Source organism: Salvelinus sp. IW2-2015, unplaced genomic scaffold (assembly GCF_002910315.2).
Source record: "Salvelinus sp. IW2-2015 unplaced genomic scaffold, ASM291031v2 Un_scaffold6309, whole genome shotgun sequence".
Classification (NCBI taxonomy): domain Eukaryota; kingdom Metazoa; phylum Chordata; class Actinopteri; order Salmoniformes; family Salmonidae; genus Salvelinus; species Salvelinus sp. IW2-2015.
In genome coordinates, this window is record NW_019947572.1 from 1 (window position 1) to 21131 (window position 21131).

General features: G+C 45.9%; 1 protein-coding gene across 1 annotated transcript; it reads right to left on the reverse strand.

The window, feature by feature from the left end:
- Positions 1 to 2903: 2903 nt before the first annotated feature.
- Positions 2904 to 20219, reverse strand: LOC112078808 (dynein regulatory complex protein 11-like; the record flags this gene model as incomplete). The annotated part of the gene is given in 9 exon segments (XM_024144931.1): positions 2904 to 3320; positions 4785 to 5023; positions 5505 to 5682; positions 11109 to 11195; positions 12918 to 13117; positions 16800 to 16811; positions 16814 to 16906; positions 19400 to 19482; positions 20155 to 20219. Coding segments are annotated over 9 exon segments (1107 nt in total), but the record flags the coding sequence as incomplete, so codon positions are not given.
- Positions 20220 to 21131: the final 912 nt, after the last annotated feature.

The following is a 21131-nucleotide window of genomic DNA, read 5'->3' on the forward strand; positions in this document are numbered from 1 at the left end:
AGATCAATACTAACAGATATTAAACTACTAGATCATCTACTCACCAGATAAATACTAACCATCCAGATAATACTAACCAACCACTAACCAATCAGAAAATATACCAACCAGATAATACTATCCAACCAGACAATACTCCACGATAATACTAACCAACCAGATAATACTAACCAACAGATAATGCTAGCCAACCAATAATATAACAACCAGATCCTAGCAACATAATACTACCACCAGATAATACTAACCACAGATAAATAATACTAACCATCCAGATAATAAAATCCATACAACCACCACTAAACTAACCAACCAGATCATTAAACCAACCAGATCATACTACCAACGATAATACTACCATCCAGATAATACTAACCAACCACTAACCAATCAGAAAATACTAACCAACAGATATACTATCAACACGACAATACTAACCAACCAGATCATACATAACCAACCAGATAACTAACAATATCTAGCAACCAAATAAATACTAACCAACCAGATAATACTAGCCAACCAGATAATACTAACCATCCAGATAATACGAACCAACCACTAACCAACAGATAATACTAAGCTAACCAGATCTCACAAGTATCTATCGAACCAGAATATAACAAACAGTATTATGTATATGTATGGTCTATGTATATGGTATATGTATGGTCTATGTATATGGTATATGTATGGTCTATGTATATGGTATATGTATGGTCTATGTATATGGTATACATCTATTTTATTACAATAGAACAGTGGAATACAGGAAAGATCTCAAACATTATTTGAAGGTTTCATGGTTTTAAAGTGGATGCTGCCTTGAAAAAGAGTATAGGAACTTTGTGATAGTATGTGACAGGCAGTGAGGTGGAGGGGGGACCCCCCTGAGTCTGTGGCCCCCTCCCACCCAGGGAGCTCCTAGCTGTCACTCTGTCCCAGTACAGGGCCCCAGTAGACCAGGGGATCGCACCGCAAATGAGCCTGTCAGAGCATCACTCCCCCTGGGCTACAGAGGAAGGCTGGTGCTGGGGTTGGGGTTGGGAATAGGAATGGAGCTGGGACTGGGGCTGGGACCTGAGCTGAACATTTTCTAGGTCATATCAGCATTTCTTCCCACCTCTGGCTGAGGACTGGGTGGAAAGACTGGATACATCACCATAAAAAGGAACACTAGGTCAGGGGTTGAGAGAGAAAGTATGGGTGTATAGAGAACTGGGCCCTCAAGCCAAGAGACAGGGACATAAATAGGAATTGCAAAATAATGGTTAAAAGTCTCCTTGAGTCGACAGAGGTCTTGATTTTATTACTGCCATGACCACAGGGTTGAATCACCCCTGACTCTGTCATCACAAAACACAGAAATTAAAGAATAATTCATCTAATCAAATAATGCTGAATTATCATCGCCACAAAAATGCGGAGAGAAATCCAGTCTTATGGAAATGAGGAAATGAAGCATGAAGGAGGAGAAGATGGGCAAAATCAAATACATAAGTCTGTCTGAGATACAGGTCAGCTGATACTAACGCTAGTAACCATCACACTGTGAACAATTAACCAAACACAATGCTGTCTTTCTGCATTTGCTAATTATCTGTGCATTAAGACATTGTGAATGTGTTATTCTGGATAAATCCACGTCGTGGTTCACCTCAGTCATACTACAGTAAATAGATCCCAAAGGGAACACCTCTGGAGTTAAAAACAGCTTCATCGTCACATAAAAGACTGCTGAAGGGCCTTTTCTTGGGTGAGAAGGCGGTGSTCCACACACATGAATAATTCAATTAGATGTTGGTTTAAGCTACAAGGAGCAGGAAAGGTGACAGTGTTTGTCACGCTCTGTAAACCCACCTGGCAGGAGGAGAGATGGGATGGAGAAGAAGAAGAGAGAGATAGAGAGATAAAGAAAGAAAAGGAGAGAGCGATGGGATGGGACAGTGAGAGAAAGACAGACAGACAGAAATGGAAGGTAGAGGATGACTATAAAGACAGGGACAAGAGAGTGGGGGGGGGGGGGGGGGGTAGACACAGACACCCAAAGACAAGAGGGGTACAGATGCAAGGTTAGGGTTATGCTGTGGTGGACAATGGGGATCTGGTTTCCCATTGACTAATACTTGATTAAAGATGGCCAGTGAATGGGGGGGGGGGGGGGTTAGGGGGGGGGGGGGGTAGTTGGTCCTTGGGGAGCTAGTAGAGGCTTGCTGGGGCCGGGAAGTGGGTCAGCCGCTTGGCAGGGCAGGCTGGCTTGTTAGCGCTAACTGGGTGTAAACAGTAACACAGGGCGACCTGGGACAAGGTGCTGCTACATTGCACAGTGCCTCTCTGCCTGAAGCGCCCTGGCTGTAACTGGCAACAATGACAATTACACAGGCTAATTAACAGACTCTTATGGCACAGAAGCCACACAAACCCAACGATGGCTGAGGAAAGGAGAAAGGGAGAGAGAGASAGGGTGAGTGAGAGACGGAGAGAGAGAAAGGAAGACGGACAGGAAATACAAGGCACCGTTTGTTTCATTAATTCATTTATCTTTCTGCTGTGTTTTTTCCTCATTACGGTTAGCAGCTAACATTTGAGAGGAATCCCTCCATCGTTGTCTCGTGGTTCTGGGGATGGTTAATGATGATTTGTCTCAGGACAGGGGAGAGAGGGGAGCCTGGGGCTCGGCTGCGACGGGGTGTATTTGGGGGGGTTGTGAGTCTCAGTACGCCCCCCTCCCACTGCAGCTCAGAGCCCCCAGTTTAAACAACTCAGCGCTCATCAACAAGGCTAATTAGCTTCTAATGGTCAAAATAGTCTGAGACTGAAAATAAACATCCCCTCAATAGAATCTCATGAAATTATACTGCTGTGATCCATTTGGACTAAAATCAAGAACACTTATTTGCATCTTAAATATTTACACTGCGATAACAATGATTTATTTTACATACTTTATATCTGGTCTCATACAAGATAAACAGTTACCTTTTTCATTATGATCATAACATGATCGACTGTTACCGTTATACTGTTGTCATGACATGTACAGTCATAGACTGGTAGTAAATGTATCGTCCATCATATCTAAGAAGTAGGAATGTAAATCACATCCCCTGAAAGTCCCTATCTGTAATACCTCCCCAATGTTGACGACGTATATCTTTTGTCTTTGACATTTACTTATTTTTCTTCTTGCTTTTCTCTTCTTTCCCTGTCTTCTTCCCACTGCCCCGCTTGTCTTTGTCCTTGCCCGACTCTCCCTCCTCCTCGATGGCCTTGGCCGCCCGTGCCCTCTTCTTACCCAAAGGTGTCTTGCCGTACCACATCTGGAAACACATTCACAGCCATCAATCCACAGTCGGAGAAAATCAAACCTGTTATACAGTGGCATTTCCTTCCTAACTGCAGGAACACAGCACCCTCATGTGGTGAATGTTGGAGCATGACTCTCAAATGTATATATGGAGTTCATCGGATAGTACTGAATTGATATCTGATTATAGTACTGAAAAGCTATCTGATTATAATACTGAAAAGATATCTGATTATAGTACTGAATTGATATCTGATTATAGTACTGAATTGATATCTGATATCTCTGATTATAGTACTGAATTGATATCTGATTATAGTACTGAAATTGATATCTTGATATAATACTGAATTGATATCTGATTATAGTATACTGAATTGATATCTGATTATAGTACATTGAATTGATTAATCTGATTATAATACTGAAAAGATATCTGATTATAATACTGAAAAGATATCTGAATTATAATACTGAAAAGATATCTGATATAATACTGAATTCATAATAAAATAATGATAATAGTAATAATATGAATTCATATCTGATTATGGTAATAGATGTAGACAATCGGCACAACAAAAGGCAAAAACATGTTTTTAATATAATAATATACCATTTAGCAGACGCTTTTAACCATAGCCACTTACATATTATTACATACGTGTGGTCCCGGGAATCAAACCCACTATCCTAAGATGCAAGCGCCAAACTCTACCAACTGAGATACAGAGGACCATGCTCTACTAACTGAGATACAGAGGACCATACTCTACTAACTGAGCTACAGAGGACCATGCTCTACCAACTGAGCTACAGAGGACCATGCTCTACCAACTGAGATACAGAGGACCATGCTCTACTAACTGAGATACAGAGGACCATACTCTACAACTGAGATACAGAGGACCATACTCTACCAATGAGATACAGAGGACCATACTCTACCAACTGAGATACAGAGAACCATACTCTATACCAGCTGAGATACAGAGGACCATACTCTACCAACTGAGATACAGAGGACCATACTCTACCAACTGAGATACAAAGGACCATACTCTACTAACTGAGACACAGAGGACCATACTCTACCAACTGAGATACAGAGGACCATACTCTACAACTGAGATACAGAGGACCATACTCTACCAACTGAGATCCAGAGGACCATACTCTACAACTGAGATCCAGAGGACCATGCTCTACCAACTGAGATACAGAGGACCATCCTCTACCAACTGAGATACAGAGGACCATACTCTACTAACTGAGATACAGAGGACCATACTCTACTATACAGAGGACCAATTGAACTGTTATAACGGCAAAACAACMCCTTCCTTCCTCCTACATAGGAGCTTTCCAATTGTCGCCTCCTTTCTGTGGGAGTAAGGCTATACTGAGCACTTTGATAAACATATGTAAAAAAGATTTATGCAAATCAAAGGTGATTAATTGATTGATGCTACTGAACCTTAAAGGCCTCCTCCTCCTCTTTGTAGACGGGGTCCTGTCTGGCCAGTGGAGGGATGAACTCTTCAGCGGTCAGTGGTCTGGTAGTCTGCTGGGCCAMCCTGCGAGGGGTCAGCACCAGCCTCACAGCCTGCAGGATGTGGCCCTGGGTGTAGCCGTCTGTCACCTTGGCCAGGGAGCTCAGGTCCAGGCTGGGGGTGAGGCGAGCACCGCCGCCACATAGCAGCTCCCTCCACAGCACTGGAGGACACAGCACAGACAGGGGTAGAAAGTTTAGAGTTCAAACCAGAAGTGGATAATGAATACAACATTTTATTTGAAAAGATGCATGTTTACTGTTGGGCCTATCATATGAATTCATTCCACCAGTATTTTTCATGTCAACTCATTCCTGGTGGCTTTAGGGAATGAAAGCTCCACAGATTCTGTCTGTCCATAGCTATCAGGGTGGCCTAGATATAGACCACTACAGACCACTATAAACCCCTATAGACCACRATAAACCACTATAGACCACCATAAACCACTATAGACCACTATAGACCACTATAGACCAATATAGACCACTATAAACCACTATAGACCAATAAAAARCAATATAGACCAATACGGACCACTATAGACCACTATAAACCAATATAAACCAATACAGACCACTATAAACCAATATAAACCAATATAGACCAATATAAACCAATATAGACTACTATAGATAACCCACCCAGTCTGGAGGCGTAGTCAGGTCTGGGGATGAGGATGATCTTCCTATAGACTTTACAGAAGGGCTTGAGGTCTGCGTCAAAGGGCCTCCGGGACGTCCCGACGACCAGAACACGATCCTCAGGCTTCACAGACTTCAGCACCTTTACTAGGTCCTTCTTCAGACGCTTGGGCTCCATCTAGAGAGGGGGAGAGGAGAGAGAGAGGAGAGAGAAAGAGAGGAAGTGGAGAGAGAGAGAGGAGAGAGAGGAGAGAGAGGGAGATGGAGAGAGGGATGGAGATGGAGAGAGAGAGGGAGAACAAGGAAGAGGGGTTAGAGAGTTATGACCAGCCACATGAGGGCAGCATAAACTTGTTCGTAAATTCAAGATGTCCCCATTTTCAACTGCTCACAGCTGTCATCTCATATAACCCATGTTACCCAACAATGGATGTGGGTCCCACTTGAGTTCATTCACAAACAATCAAATAATGGAGAAGGTTACTTGACAATCTGCTATGTAAACATTCTTGTCAAAACAAGTCCCTTGATTACACTGTTTGTCAATGTGCACTGTAGTGTGTTGAGGGCTAGTATTGAGCAGTGCTAATAACTGGACTCTTTTATACATTTAGTCTAGTCTTAGTCATTTTGACTAAAATATTATTACGTTTTAGTCAAGTTTTTGTCAATTGAATAATGATTTAGTCTAGTTATTGTCAAAATGACAAAAACAGTGGGCCATTTTAGTCAACTAAATGCCCTTTAATAATAGTCACATTTTATTGCCTCATTAACCTATAGTAAACATACATCACTGACTTCTATGTGACCAAACAGACATAGCCTTATCCTACCAACACATATAAGAAAATATAACAATTATCTGGCCATATAAATTCTTAATTCAGCCTACATAGATATTACATACAGTGCATTCTGGAAAGTATTCAGACCCCTTCCCCTTTTCCACATTTTGTTATGTTACAGCCTTATTCTAAAATGGATTAAAWAAWWWTTTTCCTCACCAATCTYCACACAATACCCCATAACGACAAAGCGAGAAAAAAAAACAGAAATACCTTATTTACATAAGTATTCAGACCCTTTGCTATGAGACTCTAAATTTAGCTCAGGTACATCCTGTTTCCATTGATCATCCTTCAGATGTTTCTACAACTTTATTGAAGTCCACCTGTGTTAAATTCAATTGATTGGACATGATTTGGAAAGGCACACACCTGTCTATATAAGGTCCCACAGTTGACAGTTGACAGTGCATGTCAGAGCAAAAACCAAGCCATGAGGTGGAAGGAATTGTCTGAGACAGGATTGTGTCAAGGCACAGATCTGGGGAAGGGTACCAAAAAATGTCTGCAGCATTGAAGGTCCCCAAGAACACCGTGGCCTCCATCATTCTTAAATGGAAGAAGTTTGGAACCACCAAGACTCTTCCTAGAGCCTGCCTGGCCAAACTGAGCAATCGAGGGAGAAGGGCCTTGGTCAGGGAGATGACCAAGAACCCGATTGTCACTCTGACAGAGCTCCAGAGTTCCTCTTGGTGATGGGAGAACCTTCCAGAAGGATAACCATCTCTGCAGCACTCCACCAATCAGGCCTTTATGGTAGAGTGGCCAGACGGAAGCCACTCCTCAGTAAAAGGCACATGACAGCCTGCTTGGAGTTTGTCAAAAGGCACCTAAATGACTCTCAGACCATGAAGAACACAGATTCTCAGTGGCTTGTGAAACCAAGATTAACTCTTTGGCCTGAATGCCAAGCATCACGTCTGGAGGAAACCTGGCACCATTCCTACAGTGAAGCATGGTGTTGGCAGCATCATGCTGTGGGGATGCTTTCAGCGGCAGGGAGTGGGAGGACTAATCAGGATCGAGGGAAAGATGAACGGAGCAAAGTACAGAGAGATCCTTGATGAAAACCTGCTCCAGTGTGCTCAGGTCCTCAGACCGAGCGAAGGTTCACCTTCCAACAGGACAACGGCCCTAAGCACACAGCCAAGACAACGCAGGAGTGGCTTTGGGACAAGTCTCTGAATGTCCTTGAGTGGCCCAGCCAGAGCCAGGACTTGAACCCGATCTAACATCTCTGGAGAGACCTGAAAATAGATGTGCAGCGACGCTCCCTATCCAACCTGACAGAGCTTGAGAGGATCAGCAGAGAAGAATGGGAGAAACTCCCCAAATACAGGTGTGCCAAGCTTGTAGCGTCACACCAAAGAAGACTCAAGGCTGTAATCACTGCCAAAGGTGCTTCAACAAAGTACTGAGTAAAGGGTCTTTACTTATGTAAATGTCATATTTCAGTGTTTTATCTTTAATAAATTAGCAAAAATGTCAAAAAAACTGTTTTTGCTTTGTCATTATGGATTGTTGGTAGATTGATGAGAAAAAACATCTATTTTAGAATAAGGCTGTAACGTAACAAAATGTGGAAAAAGTCTTGGGGTCTGAATATCTTCTGAATGCACTGTACATATCATCAGACACACACAAGTGCAGAGAGAGAGAGAGAGAGAGACAGACAGACAGAGAGAGACAGAGAGCGAGAGACAGAGAGAGCGAGAGACAGAGAGAGCGAGAGACAGAGAGAGCGAGAGACAGAGAGAGCGAAGAGACAGAGAGAGCGAGAGAGAGACGGGAGGTGAGAGGAGACAGAGAGAGTCAGAGACAGAGAGAGCAGAGACAGAGACGTAGAGAGAGAGCGAGAGTCAGAGAACGAAGTCAGAGAGAGCGTCAAGAGAGCGAGAGTCAGAGAGAGCGAGAGTCAGAGAGACGAGAGCGAGCGAGAGTCAGAGAGAGCGAGAGCAGAGACAGAGACAGAGAGAGCAGACAGAGACAGAAGACAGAGAGAGCGAGAGACAGAGAGAGCGAGAGTCAGAGACAGAGAGAGCGAGTCAGAGAGCGAGAGTCAGAGACAGAGGAGAGCGAGAGTCAGAGACAGAAGCGAGAGTAACAGAGAGAGAGAGGCGAGAGTCAGAGTCAGAGAGAGCGAGAGTCAGAGTCAGAGTCAGAGAACGAGAGTCAGAGTCAGAGTCAGAACAAGAGAGTCAAGTCAGAGACAGAGAGAGCGAGAGTCAAGTCAAGACAGAGAGAGTCAGAGTCAGAGACAGAGAGAGCGAGAGTCAGAGACAGAGAGAGTCAGAGTCAGAGACAAGAGAGCGGCAGAGCGAGAGTCAGAGACAGGAGTCAGAGTCAAGAGAGCAGAGAGCGAGAGTCAGAGTCAGAGTCAGAGACAGAGAGAGCCGAGAGTCAGAGACAGAGAGAGTCAGAGTCAGAGTCAGAGCAGAGAGAGTCAGAGTCGAACAGAGACGAGAGCGAGAGTCAGAGACAGAGGAGAGTCAGAGTCAGAGTCAGAGTCAGAGACAGAAGATCAGAGGAGCGAGAGTCAGAGAGAGCGAGAGTCAGAGAGAGCCGAGAGTCGAGAGAGCAGGAGCGAGCGAGAGCAGAGAGAGCGAGAGTCAGAGAGACAGAGACAGAGAGACGGAGACAGAGGAGAGCGAGAGTCAGAGACAGAGAGAGCGGAGAGTCAGAGACAGAGAGAGCGAGATCAGAGACAGACGAGAGAGCAGAGAGAGCGAGATCAGAGACAGAGAGAGCGAGAGTCAGAGACAGAGAGAGAGAGACGAGAGTCAGAGTCAGAGAGAGCGAGAGTCAGAGTCAGAGGCAGAGTCAGAGAGAGCGAGAGTCAGAGTCAGAGTCAGAGACAGAGAGAGTCAGAGTCAGAGACAGAGAGAGCGAGAGTCAGAGGACAGAGAGAGTCAGAGTCAGAGACAGAGAGAGCAGAGTCAGAGACAGAGAGAGTCAGAGTCAGGACAGAGAGACGAGAGCAGAGTCAGAGTCAGAGTCAGAGTCAAGAGAGCGAGAGCGAGAGTCAGAGTCAGAGACAGAGAGAGCGAGAGCGAGATCAGAGCAGAGAGACAGAGAGAGCGAGAGTCAGAGTCAGAGTCAGAGTCAGATCAGAGACAGAGACAGAGAGAGCGAGAGTCAGAGTCAGAGTCAGAGTCAGAGTCAGAGACAAGAGAGTCGAGGTCAGAGGGTCAAGAACAGCGAGAGCGAAGTCAGAGAACAGAGAGAGTCAGAGACAGAGAGAGTCAGAGGTCAGAAGTCAGAGAGTCAGAGTCAGAGATCAGAGTCAGAGATCAGAGTCAGAGTCAAGATCAGAGTCAGAGACAGCAGAGAGTCAGAGAGAGCGAGAGTCAGATCAGAGTCAGAGTCAGAGTCAGAGTCAGAGTCAGAGTCAGAGTCAAGGGAGACAGAGACAGAGACAGAGACAGAGACAGAGACCGAGACAGAGACAGAGACAGAGACAGAGACAGAGACAGAGACAGGACAGAGACAGAGCAGAGACAGAGACAGGACAGAGACACGAGACCGAGGACGAGACCGAGACGAGACGAGACCGAGACAGAGACAGAGACCGAGACACAGACGAGCGAGACAGAGCAGAGCAGACAAGACAGAGACAAGGACAGAGACAGAGACAGAGACAGAGACAGAGACAGAGACAGAGACAGAGACGAGGACAGAGACAGAGACAGAGACAGAGACAGAGACAGGACCGAGACCGAGACCGAGACCCAGACGAGACCGAGCCGAGAGAGACACGAGACAGAGACCCAGACCCAGACCCAGACCAGACCCAGACCCAGACCCAGACAGACAGACAGACAGACAGTAAAGTATTGATGTAAAGTATTGTAAAGTAGTATGTGTTGCACCTCCGTCACTCTGAGGTCATCGTTATCAACGTTCCACAGACACATTGTGATGCAGAAGTAGTACAGTACCAGGGATAATGACTCTGAATGGGAGATAATGACTCTGAATGGGAGATAATGACTGTTTCACCCAGTGATGTAGCCCATCCACTTAAGCTCGAGTCCGCAAGTAGCCTAGTTGTAGAACGGCCCACCACGACAGAAAGAAACAAATGTTGCGCTGGTATTATGAGTCATATCTTTTGAAAGGTAATGGCTACAACAGAGCTATTTTCTCAGAGGAAAAGAGGGAGACTTGGCTAGAAGTCGGCGACAGAACCTGGCTATGAATGCAGTGGGGAAAGTGAGTGATTGAGCAAGACTGCAAATTCAAAAACGTTTCTATACTCAAGGGAGAGAAAAACATAGCTAGACTGTTGTTTACTATTAAACTTAATGCTGCTTTTGTTTTTCATTTTGTAAAGCATCTTGTGTTTGTTAACCAGGCAAAGGGTGGTATCAACTAGAAGGCTGGGTGGTGACTGGTTAGCTACGAGGAGCAACAGTGTCGCCTGCGCAATGTGTATAATCGGAGGCGAGCCTGTCTGCCCACACATGAACAGAACTGGACTGGGCATCTGTCGCTCTGCTAATATTCATTGTACGTATCGCTGAAACGCTCTCAATCTGTCCAAAAACTCTTGTTCAGTCCAACAGATTTTAGTCACAGAGATAATTTAGTCTCTTCTTTTTTGTTTAGTTACAGTTTCTTCTGAGTCTATTTAGTCAGTTATAGTCTCGTCAATTGCCACTGAAAAATATGTGTTTGCCGAATATTTGATTGACTATTTTTGTTGCCGAGATGAACAGTGGTGTTGAGATATGCTGCTGTWGTGTAGAGAACATACCTCTTTCTCCAGTTTGGGGACTTTCTTATAAAAGGTTTTCTCTGCATCTCCGATCCATATCACAGAGGGCTGCATCTGGCGAGCCACCTGCCACAGCAGAACAACACAGAGGAGAAACCTTCACCTCTTTATTTCACACATTAAGGCCAATGTTCAAACAACTCTCTCCCATACGGGCAAGTTAGTAACCTCAACAAAACAAACAGTCTGACCAGCAGAAACATCAGTCTCACARAAACAAGTTAGTAACCTCAACAAAACAAACAGTCTGACCAGCAGAAACACCAGTCTCACACAAACACACAAACAAAAGAACACGCACAAACAAGTCGTAAATTAACTGAACTATCAGTAACATTTAAACTACAGTGTATCTCCTAACTCTGGCCATAACCCTAACCCTAACCCTAACCCTAACCCTAACCATAACCCTAGCAAGCAGTTGCTTATCAACAGATATTCAGTTGCTTATCAACAGATAGTTTGTTGATAGTATGACCATCTGTAGAGCATCTACAGTTGGACTATCCAAATAAAGTGTGACCAAAGAGTACATTAACAATGGTCTCTGTAATTCAGCGATGTAAAGTCCCTCCTGTTGTATGGGTCTGAATGCAGGGGGGTCGTCAAAGCGGACATGAAGAAGGTTGAGGCATTGGATGCCTCTGAAGAATTTGCTGCATTTTCTGGACAAATAAAATCACCAAGCACAAAGGAAGTCCAAAAGCCAGAGCATCACATCAAATCACGATCAGCAGAATGTGTTGGCTCAGRCATGTTTTCCAGATGGAGCAACAAGGCATCCCAAAACGGTGGACTCTACCAGGGAGAAGAAGAATACCTGGTGCAGAACTGTGACGGACGAGCTGGCCAAGATGAACATCTCGTATCACGAGGCACAACACGTGGCCAAGGACAGAGAGCGTTGGAAGGAGCTCATTGTTGCCTAATGTCCCATAGGAGAGCTAGTAAGTCTTTAGTTAATGACACATACAGGCTTATGGAGAAACAGTATTGTGGACTCTAGATGTGTATAAGAGACAAGTCTTTAGTTAATGACACATACAGGCTTATGGAGAAACAGTATTGTGGACTTGCAGTGTTTCCATGGCTGGCATTGACAAATACAACTTGGGGTGAGGGAGGCAGTCACACCCAAATGTTACAAGCCTTTTAGAAACCAACACTGTCTCAGCAAGCAGGAAGTGCTGTCAGGACACGCTCCTGATCCCAGAATGCACTTAGAGAGGGTGCCAACCAATGAGGTGCTGACAGGTGAGATTCAGAACAATGTCACTAGTGGCTATGGGCTCCTGACTTGTTTACCTCTCAAGACAGCTGCATAGAGAGGTGTCCAAGCAAGACAAATCTCTCTCTCCCCCCGCACCATCTCTCTSTCTCCCTCCATGTCTCTCTCTTCTCTCATGTCCCTCGTCCCCCCTCCATGTCTCAGATGAGTCAGTGGTGCAGAATGTCACAGGGGAACCGTGAACAGTAACTGTGTTAACCGATAGACAACTATGTTGATCTGATAAACATCAAGCTGACATAGCAACACAMAGCAACATCAAGCTCATAGTGCAGCTTATTATTCCTGACTTCACCAGCAGGCATTTCATTCACAACACTGATACTGAATCATGTACACTGCCAAAGTGTTTTTGTGGGGCATACAGTATGTGTGCATATACTATCTAAATCAAACCATACAATGACCTCTACCCTCGTACATGTGACCATTTGGATGCAGGCTACGRCTGTCAATCACTCCTGCCTTCATCACTATGTACAGTAGCAGATTGAAAACACCTTGAAGACCATGTGCAGTAGGTACTGGAGGCAGCTCCTGCCGGGGTACTTCCCAGCCAGGTTTCTGGGGGACAGGTTGAAGAGGTTGGCCCCAGTCTCAGTGCACAGAGCATGGACCAGCATCCTCTTCCCTACGCCTCCAGGACCAGCCAGCAGCAGCGTCTTCATCAGGGGAGCCTTCTGATGGACGGACTGGGAACCTGGGAGGGAGCGAGAGAGCGAGAAAGAGAGAGAGAGGATAATAACATATAGATGGTGATGGTTAGGTGGTAGTAATTCTTACCATTGATGGCAACTGGGCCGGACCAGGATAGGACTGTATAATGTAACCTCCAGACTGCACTGAGCCAAGCTGTGAATACACTAGTAGTAGGACAACACAGCAGAAACCATGAACCTGTGAGACTAAGGGCTCTATTCAGTCTGGAAAGCTGAAGCGTTACAGATTCCAGACAGAGATGTAAAGGTCATTTCCCATTGAGATGACAGATGCAGCATCTAAAGCGGGAACATTGTCTTTAAATTTCAATCACAGCGTAAAGCTGAACGTCCGCCATGCGGATTGAACAGAGCCAGAAGGTCACTATAGGTGTTTGTAGCCCCTGTGAGGTCCCTGAGGGCCTCAGCAGCAGCAGTGCTGCTTAACTGGTATTAACTGATTCAGCCAGGTTAACCTCCTACCACAGCAAACAATAGTTGAATTACCCAGCTGGATGATGCTGGGGTTAGGCTAGGCTGGGGCTGAGGCTGGGATGAGGCTGGGCTGGGGTTGAGGCTGGGATGAGCTGGGGCTGAGGCTCGATGAGGCTGGGCTGGGGTTAGGCTGGGCTGGGGCTGAGGCGTGGGATGAGGCTGGGCTGGGGCTGAGGCTGGGGTGAGACTGGGTTAGGCTGGGCTGAGGCTGGGATGAGGCTGGGGGTTAGGCTGGGCTGAGGCTGGACTGAGCCTGGGTGAGGCTGGACTGAGACTGGACTGAGGCTGGGGTGAGGGTGTGCTGAGGCTGCAGTGAGGATGCAGTGAGGCTGCAGTGAGGCTGGGCTGAGGGTGGGCTGAGGCTGGGGTGAGGCTGGGTTAGGCTGGGCTGGGGCTGAGGCTGGGATGAGCCTGGACTGAGCCTGGGTGAGGCTGGACTGAGGGGGGGCTGAGGCTGGGGGTGAGGGTGTGCTGAGGCTGCAGTGAGGAATGCAGTGAGGCTGGGCTGAGGGTGGGCTGAGGCTGGGTGAGGGTGTGCTGAGGCTGCAGTGAGGATGCAGTGAGGATGCAGTGAGGCTGGGCTGAGGGTGCAGCATGTTGTGCTCTCTTGATACTAACCGTGATTAAAAGTCCAGGCTGGACAGAGGCCAGAGGGCCAGGACACAGAACGTGAGAGTAAACACATCCAATCACAACACCCCTCCATTAACCTCTAGACCCAGAGACCCAGAGCAGTGCAGCCGTGTAACCCTTATCCCCAGGAATCCCCTCCTGTCCCTGGGGTAGGTCCAGCCAAGAAGTCCCGGTCCTGCTGCCCTGCCGGAACTCATTAAATCTACAATAGCTGGCAACAGGCTCTGGCCTCTGTTCTCTCTCTCTATGCTGCAGGCTGTTTATTGGGTTAGTTCACTCTCTGTTAGATCAGGTCACAGTGTTAGTTCATTAGGTACACTATGAGCACTGATTAGAAGACTACTCCTTCCATAAGGTCTAATGATATCTCTTTCCTGCCTCTAACCCATCTGGGACAGATTAGCCGATCAATTGACTAGTGCAACTGCACTTGTCCTTTTCCATAGGAAATGAAATGTAGAAGCTTGAACAATAAGGTCAAACACAGGTTAAAAGAAGGAACACTTATCATGTTCAAATGTTGTCACTTTCTTGTGAAATAAAACAGACACCCCTGAGAATGAGATAGCAGCCAGTCTGGATAATTGGCTGTGAATCGCTAACAAAGGGAGTACACAGAGATATCTCTCCACCAAGGACACCATCTAGCCAGCCTCCCTCCAGTATCCAATGCTTATACTTCAGAAAACCAAACCCGTCTCGAAGAATCTCTGAATCATCACAGAGTAGCTGAAACTGAGCCAACTCTTGGTGAAATGAGAATAAAGTTCCGGGAACAACAAAACAAAACAATGTCCTATTGTGATTAATTTCATAAAAAGAGGTGGAAGCTTAGGCAGTGTTGTGTGTACACAGTGCAGATATAAATAAACTGTAGTATGTGATGATGGAGGTGATGGGTGGTGATGATGAGGTGACAGTGGTGGTGATGGGAGGTGACAGTGGTGGTGATGGTGGAGGTGACAGTTGGTGATGTGGAGGTGACAGTGGTGGTGATGGTGGTGGTGGTGGTGTGATGGTGTAGTGGTGGTGACGAAAGTGGTGGTGATATGTTAGTGATGGTGGTGGTGGTGTGGTGGTGATGGTGGTGGTAGTGGTGGTGGTGATGGTAGTGGTATGGTGGTGACGAAAGTGGTGGTGATGATGTTAGTGATGGTGGTGGTGATGGTGGTGGTGGTGATGGTAGTAGTGGTGATGATGTAGTGGGTGGTGATGATGGTAGTGGTGGTGATGATGGTAGTGGTAGCGGTGGTGTGATGGACATCCACACCAGCCCATCCAGGCCTCCGGTAGTCATATTGCCTTTGATTAGGTCTGAGGTGCTGAATGACATCCTCTTCTTCTCCAGGGTGGGTGGCCTGTTTGTTCAGTAACCCTCCCCTCTTCAGGAGCTCCATCTGGGGGTCCACGACGCTGGCGTAGGGGGGTGGGATGGAAATGGGCCTTAACGCCAGGTGACATGATGTGTTGGGGAGAAAGATCACGTCCCTTCAGGGTTGGGTGAACGTCAGTGAGTTGTATTCTATTACCATTAGGATCCCTGGATTAGCTTCAGCCAGTAGCTGCTTCTTGATGATCTAGTGGTGTGGAATATTCTATTCTGTTCTGTTCTGTATTTCTGTTCTGTATTCTGTTCTGTATTTTGTATTCTGTATTTCTGTTCTGTATTTCTGTTCTATTCTGTTCTTGTTCTGTTCTGTTCTGTTCTGTTCTGTTCTGTTCTACTTTCCTCTGGTATTCTATGTTCTTCCCTGTACTATTCTATTCTGGGTTCTGGCCCACGTTACCTGACTCCCCTGTGTTCTGCAGCAGTAGCATAGTGGTGGCAGAGACAGTGACAGAAAGGCTCAGCCAGGAGAGACAGGCTGAAAGATCAAAGCTGCTGGTTAAGAGCAGCCAGGGTCACGCACAGTTCACAAGCCCCCCCCCCCCCCCCCACACCTCTCACACACACCAGATACACTCTGCCCTGACAAATGTATGCCATGCCATCCGTGGCACTCTAGGGTTTCCCTTTCTGTCCTGGGAGCTGTTGTGCCACTCTTAATCCTTCCACAGCATTGAGACAAGGGCAGGGCACTGAGGTGGATTATGAGGTGGTCATGGTCAATTTCTTGTACCTATCCTCTCAGTCAAATTGCTTCATAGGAAAGCAGTCCTGAACTGACTTTCATACAGACGTCATGAATTAACCCGAACTGTTATCATGGGCCATATGGCATCAAAGGAAGGTGGCTTTAAAAGAGGCATGCAAAACAGAACTGATCCAGCCCACACATCCAGATATTAGTGAGTAATGTTATACTGTATAGTATGTATGGTTGTGTGTGGTGTGTGTGTGTGTGTGTGTGTGTGTGGTTGGTGTGTTGTGTGTGTGTGTGTGTGTGTGTGTGTGTGTGTGGTGTGTGTGTGTGTGTTGGTGTGTGTGTGTGTGTGTGTGTGTGTGTGTGTGTGTGTGTTGCAAGTACAATAAGTATGAATCAGACTAGCCAGGTTGTGGGGTGATGTGTGATCACAGTCACAATGATGAGAGTGGATGGATGGGCTCTCACTCACCCAGAGGCAGGATCCATAAAGGGCAATGAGCTGTCTGACGTCTGACAGAGAGGGCATGGGCTCAATGTCTGCCTGGCGCAGGGTCGTACCCAGGTAGCTGAACTCACCTGGAGGGAGGGAGAGGGAAGAGAGGGGGAGGGGGAGAGAGAGAGGGGGGGAAGGGGAGGAGAGAAGTCAGACATCCATCAGACAATAGTCTTGTTCTTTGAGGTATGGAATTTGCTCTTTGTACATTGGCTGATGCATATCTTCAGACATAAATCAACTCAGCAGAAACCTGTACTAATGAAAACTAAGACATTGATTGGCTGTAATTCAGGAGCCTCTAAGCATCTAGTAATACTGGGCTAGAACTGAAATAAGGGAAGGTATTTAGGCCACTATCATGGACAAGACATCAACATCTATTTCTCTGTCCCACTTGCTGAACTTCTCCTCAACCATTCCAAACTCCCTCCCAACATCAAAGGCACAGTATGTGCATATAATTGAAACCAACAGTAACTGGTTTTGGGAAAACTCTGGGGAGGCAGGCGCGTGTGTCTGTCTGTTCAACATGATAGAGTGTATGTCATCCTGACCCTTGTTGCAACATGGCCGCAGCGAGACATCTAGGGCGGGAGGCACGGAGAGAATGAGGCACAGGGTGGGATATTGAGTCATAAATCCCTGTGGAGATGAGGCAGGCTCCCTGTCTGATATCCAGCTGGCCCTACTAGACACTTGTGAGCAAACACACCTTTTCACACACACACCAAAGCATGCAGACACACACACCAAAGCATGCAGACACACACCACCAAAGCATGCAGACACACACACCAAAGCACGCAGACACACACACCAAAGCACGCAGACACACACACCAAAGCATGCAGAAACACACACCAAAGCATGCAGACACACACGTATGCATGAACATTCATATAGCTGTAACTAAGGTTATCCAATTGACTGAAGCCAGACCTAAGTCACCGACATTTTATATATACAGCGCATTCGGGAAAGTATTCAGACCCCTTGACTTTTTACATTTTGTTACGTTACAGCCTTATTCTAAAATGTATTTAATACATTTTTTTCCCTCCATAAATATACACACAGTACCCCATAAATACAAAGCAAAAACAGGTTTTTAGACATTTTTGGAAAATAATATATAATATATAAAATACATAACAGAAATACCTTATTTACATAAGTATTCCAACACTTTACTAGGAGACTCAAAATTTAGCTCAGGTGCATCCTGTTTCCATTGATCATCCTTGAGATGTTTCTACAACTTGATTGGAGTACACCTGTGGCAAATTCAATTGATTGGACATGATTTGGAAAGGCACACACCTGTCTATATAAGGTCCCACAGTTGACAGTGCATGTCAGAGAAAAAACCAAGCCATGAGGTTGAAGGAATTGTCCGCAGAGCTCCGAGAAAGGATTGTGTTGAGGCACAGATCTGGGGAAGGGTACCAAAACATTTCTGTATCATTGACGATCCTCAAGAACACAGTGGCCTCCATCAATCTTAAATGGAAAAAATTTGGAATCCCCAAGACTTTTCCTAGAGCTGGCCGCCCGGCCAAACTCAGCAATCGGGGGAGAAGGGCCAGAGTTCCTCTGTGGAGATGGAAGAACCTTCCAGAAGGACAACCATCTCTGAAGCACTCCACCAATCAGGCCTTTATGGTTGAGTGGCCAGATGGAAGCCACTCCTTAGTAAAAGGCACATGACAGCCCGCTTGGAGTTTGTCAAAAGGCACCTAAAGACTCTCAGACTCTCAGACCATGAGAAACAAGATTCTCTGGTCTGATGAAACCTGAATGCCAAGCATCATGTCTGGAGGAAACCTGACACCATCCTTACGGTGAAGCATGCTGGTGGCAGCATCATGCTGTGGGGATGATTTTCAGCGGCACGGGACTGGGAGACTAGTCAGGATCGAGGGAAAGATGAACGGAGCGATCCTTGATGAGATAGAGATCAGAGAGATCCTTGATGAAAACCTGCTCCAGAGCGCTCAGGACCMCAGACTGGGTCAAAGGTTCACCTTCCAACAGGACAACGACCCTAAGCACACAGCAAAGACAACACAGGAATGGCTTCGGGATAAGTCTCTGAATGTTCTTGAGTGGCCCAGCCAGAGCCCGGTCTTGAACCCAATCGAACATCTCTGGAGAGACCTGAAAATAGATGTGCAGCGACGCTCCCCATCCAACCTGACTGAGCTTGAGAGTATTTGCAGAGAAGAATGGGAGAAACTCTCCAAATACAGGTGTGCCAAGCTTGTAGCATCATATCCACGAAGACTCGAGACTGTAATCACTGCCTACGGTGCTTCAARGAAGTACTGAGTAAAGGGTCTGAATAGTTATGTAAATGTGATATTTCAGTTTTATTCGATTTTTTTAGACATTTTCAATCATTTCTAAAAACCTGTTTTTGCTTTATGGGCTATTGTGTGTACATTGATGAGGGGAAAAAACGATTTAATCAATTTTAGAATGCTGTAAGGTAACAAAATGTGAAAAAAGTCAAGGGGTCTGAATACTTTCCGCGCTGTATGCGTGTGTGTGTGTGTGTGATGTCAGTACTGTACCAATGTACTCAGAGAGCTTGATGTTCAAGGGTCTAATCAAGAAGCCTTCCAGCACCAGCTCTTCATACAGAGACTCAAGGGTTCTGGAGAGAGAGAGAGACACAGAGAGAGAGGAGACAGAGAAGAGAGACAGAGAGAGACAGAGAGAGAGAGACACAGAGAGAGAGACACAGAGACAGAGAGAGAGACACAGAGAGAGAGAGAGATACAGAGATACAGAGAGAGACAGAGAGAGAGAGACACAGAGACAGAGAGAGAGAGGAGGGAGAGAAAAGGAGGAGAGAGAGAGTAAGACAGAGAGAGAGAGATACAGAGAGAGACAGAAAGAGAGAGGAGGAGACACAGAGAGAGAGAGAGAAAGAGAGAGACACAGAGAGAGACACCAGAGAGGACACAGAGAGAGAGACAGAGACACAGAGAGACAGAGAGAGAGAGGAGGGAGAGAAAAGGAGAGAGAGAGAGTAAGACAGAGAGAGAGAGAGAGGAGGGAGAGAGAAGGAGGGAGAGAAAGAGAGAGGAGGGAGAGAGAAAGAGAGAGAGAGTGTGGAGGGACAGACAGAGTTAGAGAGAGAGAGAGAGAGAGAGAGAGAGAGAGAGAGAGATGGTGTTAAACTGAGGGCGGGGGAGCAGGTCACAAACACACTAATCATTAACCAGGCCTATTGGAGTGGTGGTCACTCCATGACATCATACTCCTGCCCTCTGCCAACCAATCATCTGCTCCATATGGCAGACTGACATTATCAGACACTGACCTGTCGGCAGTCAGATCCTTCTCTTTCTTCTTCTTCTTACTGCCCTTCTTTCCTTTCTTCTTTTTCTACAATGGAGACATATGACTAAGCAGTGGAGGCTGGTAGGAGGAGCTATAGGAAGACGGGCTCAGTGTAATGGCTGGGATGGAATCAATGTACCAGAGTCAAACATGTGGTTTCCATATATTTGATCCGGTTCCATTTAATCCATTCCAGACATTACAATGAGCTGATCCTCCTACAGCTCCTCCCACCAGCCTCCTCTGGAACTGAGGGTTCTTCCAAAACCACAACCAAGCTGGCAGAGCAGCCAAGGAATGTCCTACGAGATAGTCAGACATGCACAGAAGACAGCTGAAAACATTGAGATGAATCTAGCTCATAGCTCGACAGAAACGTCATACAGAGGGAACCTAAAACGAACACCATGGAAGATGTTGAGTTCAGAAAAAAACATCAGAAAGGAAAAACAGAGTCAGTCTTTGGGGATAACAACATGTTCCTGGTCTATAATAACACTCCTAGAGAGATGATCTTACACAACCTATGAAGCAAAATACATGTGTTGTTTCATTTAGTAAATACACCACCTCCCTGTTGCTATGAGAGGCTGTTCCTCTCACAGAAATATTTAAGAATTCCCCTCTCTTTCTTCAGGAATTTTGGACCACTGTGAAACTATGTTCAATCTAGCCTACAATGCTGGCAGCAAACCATAAATTAACACCTCTCAAAAACGAGCTATGATTATGTTGGATGGTTTAGGATTGACATTCTTTGTATACCACATTACTTTCATTTACAGTATGAACAAGACACAAACAAGCGATACATAGCCTATGATTCAATAATCAACACGCTCAGCTATTCTGGCTGAGGTAAATCACAAAATAATCTGCCAAAATGTCTTTGGAGACCCACATGAAAAAATACTAAGTATAAACTGGGTGGTTTGAGCCCTGATGCTGATTGGCCGA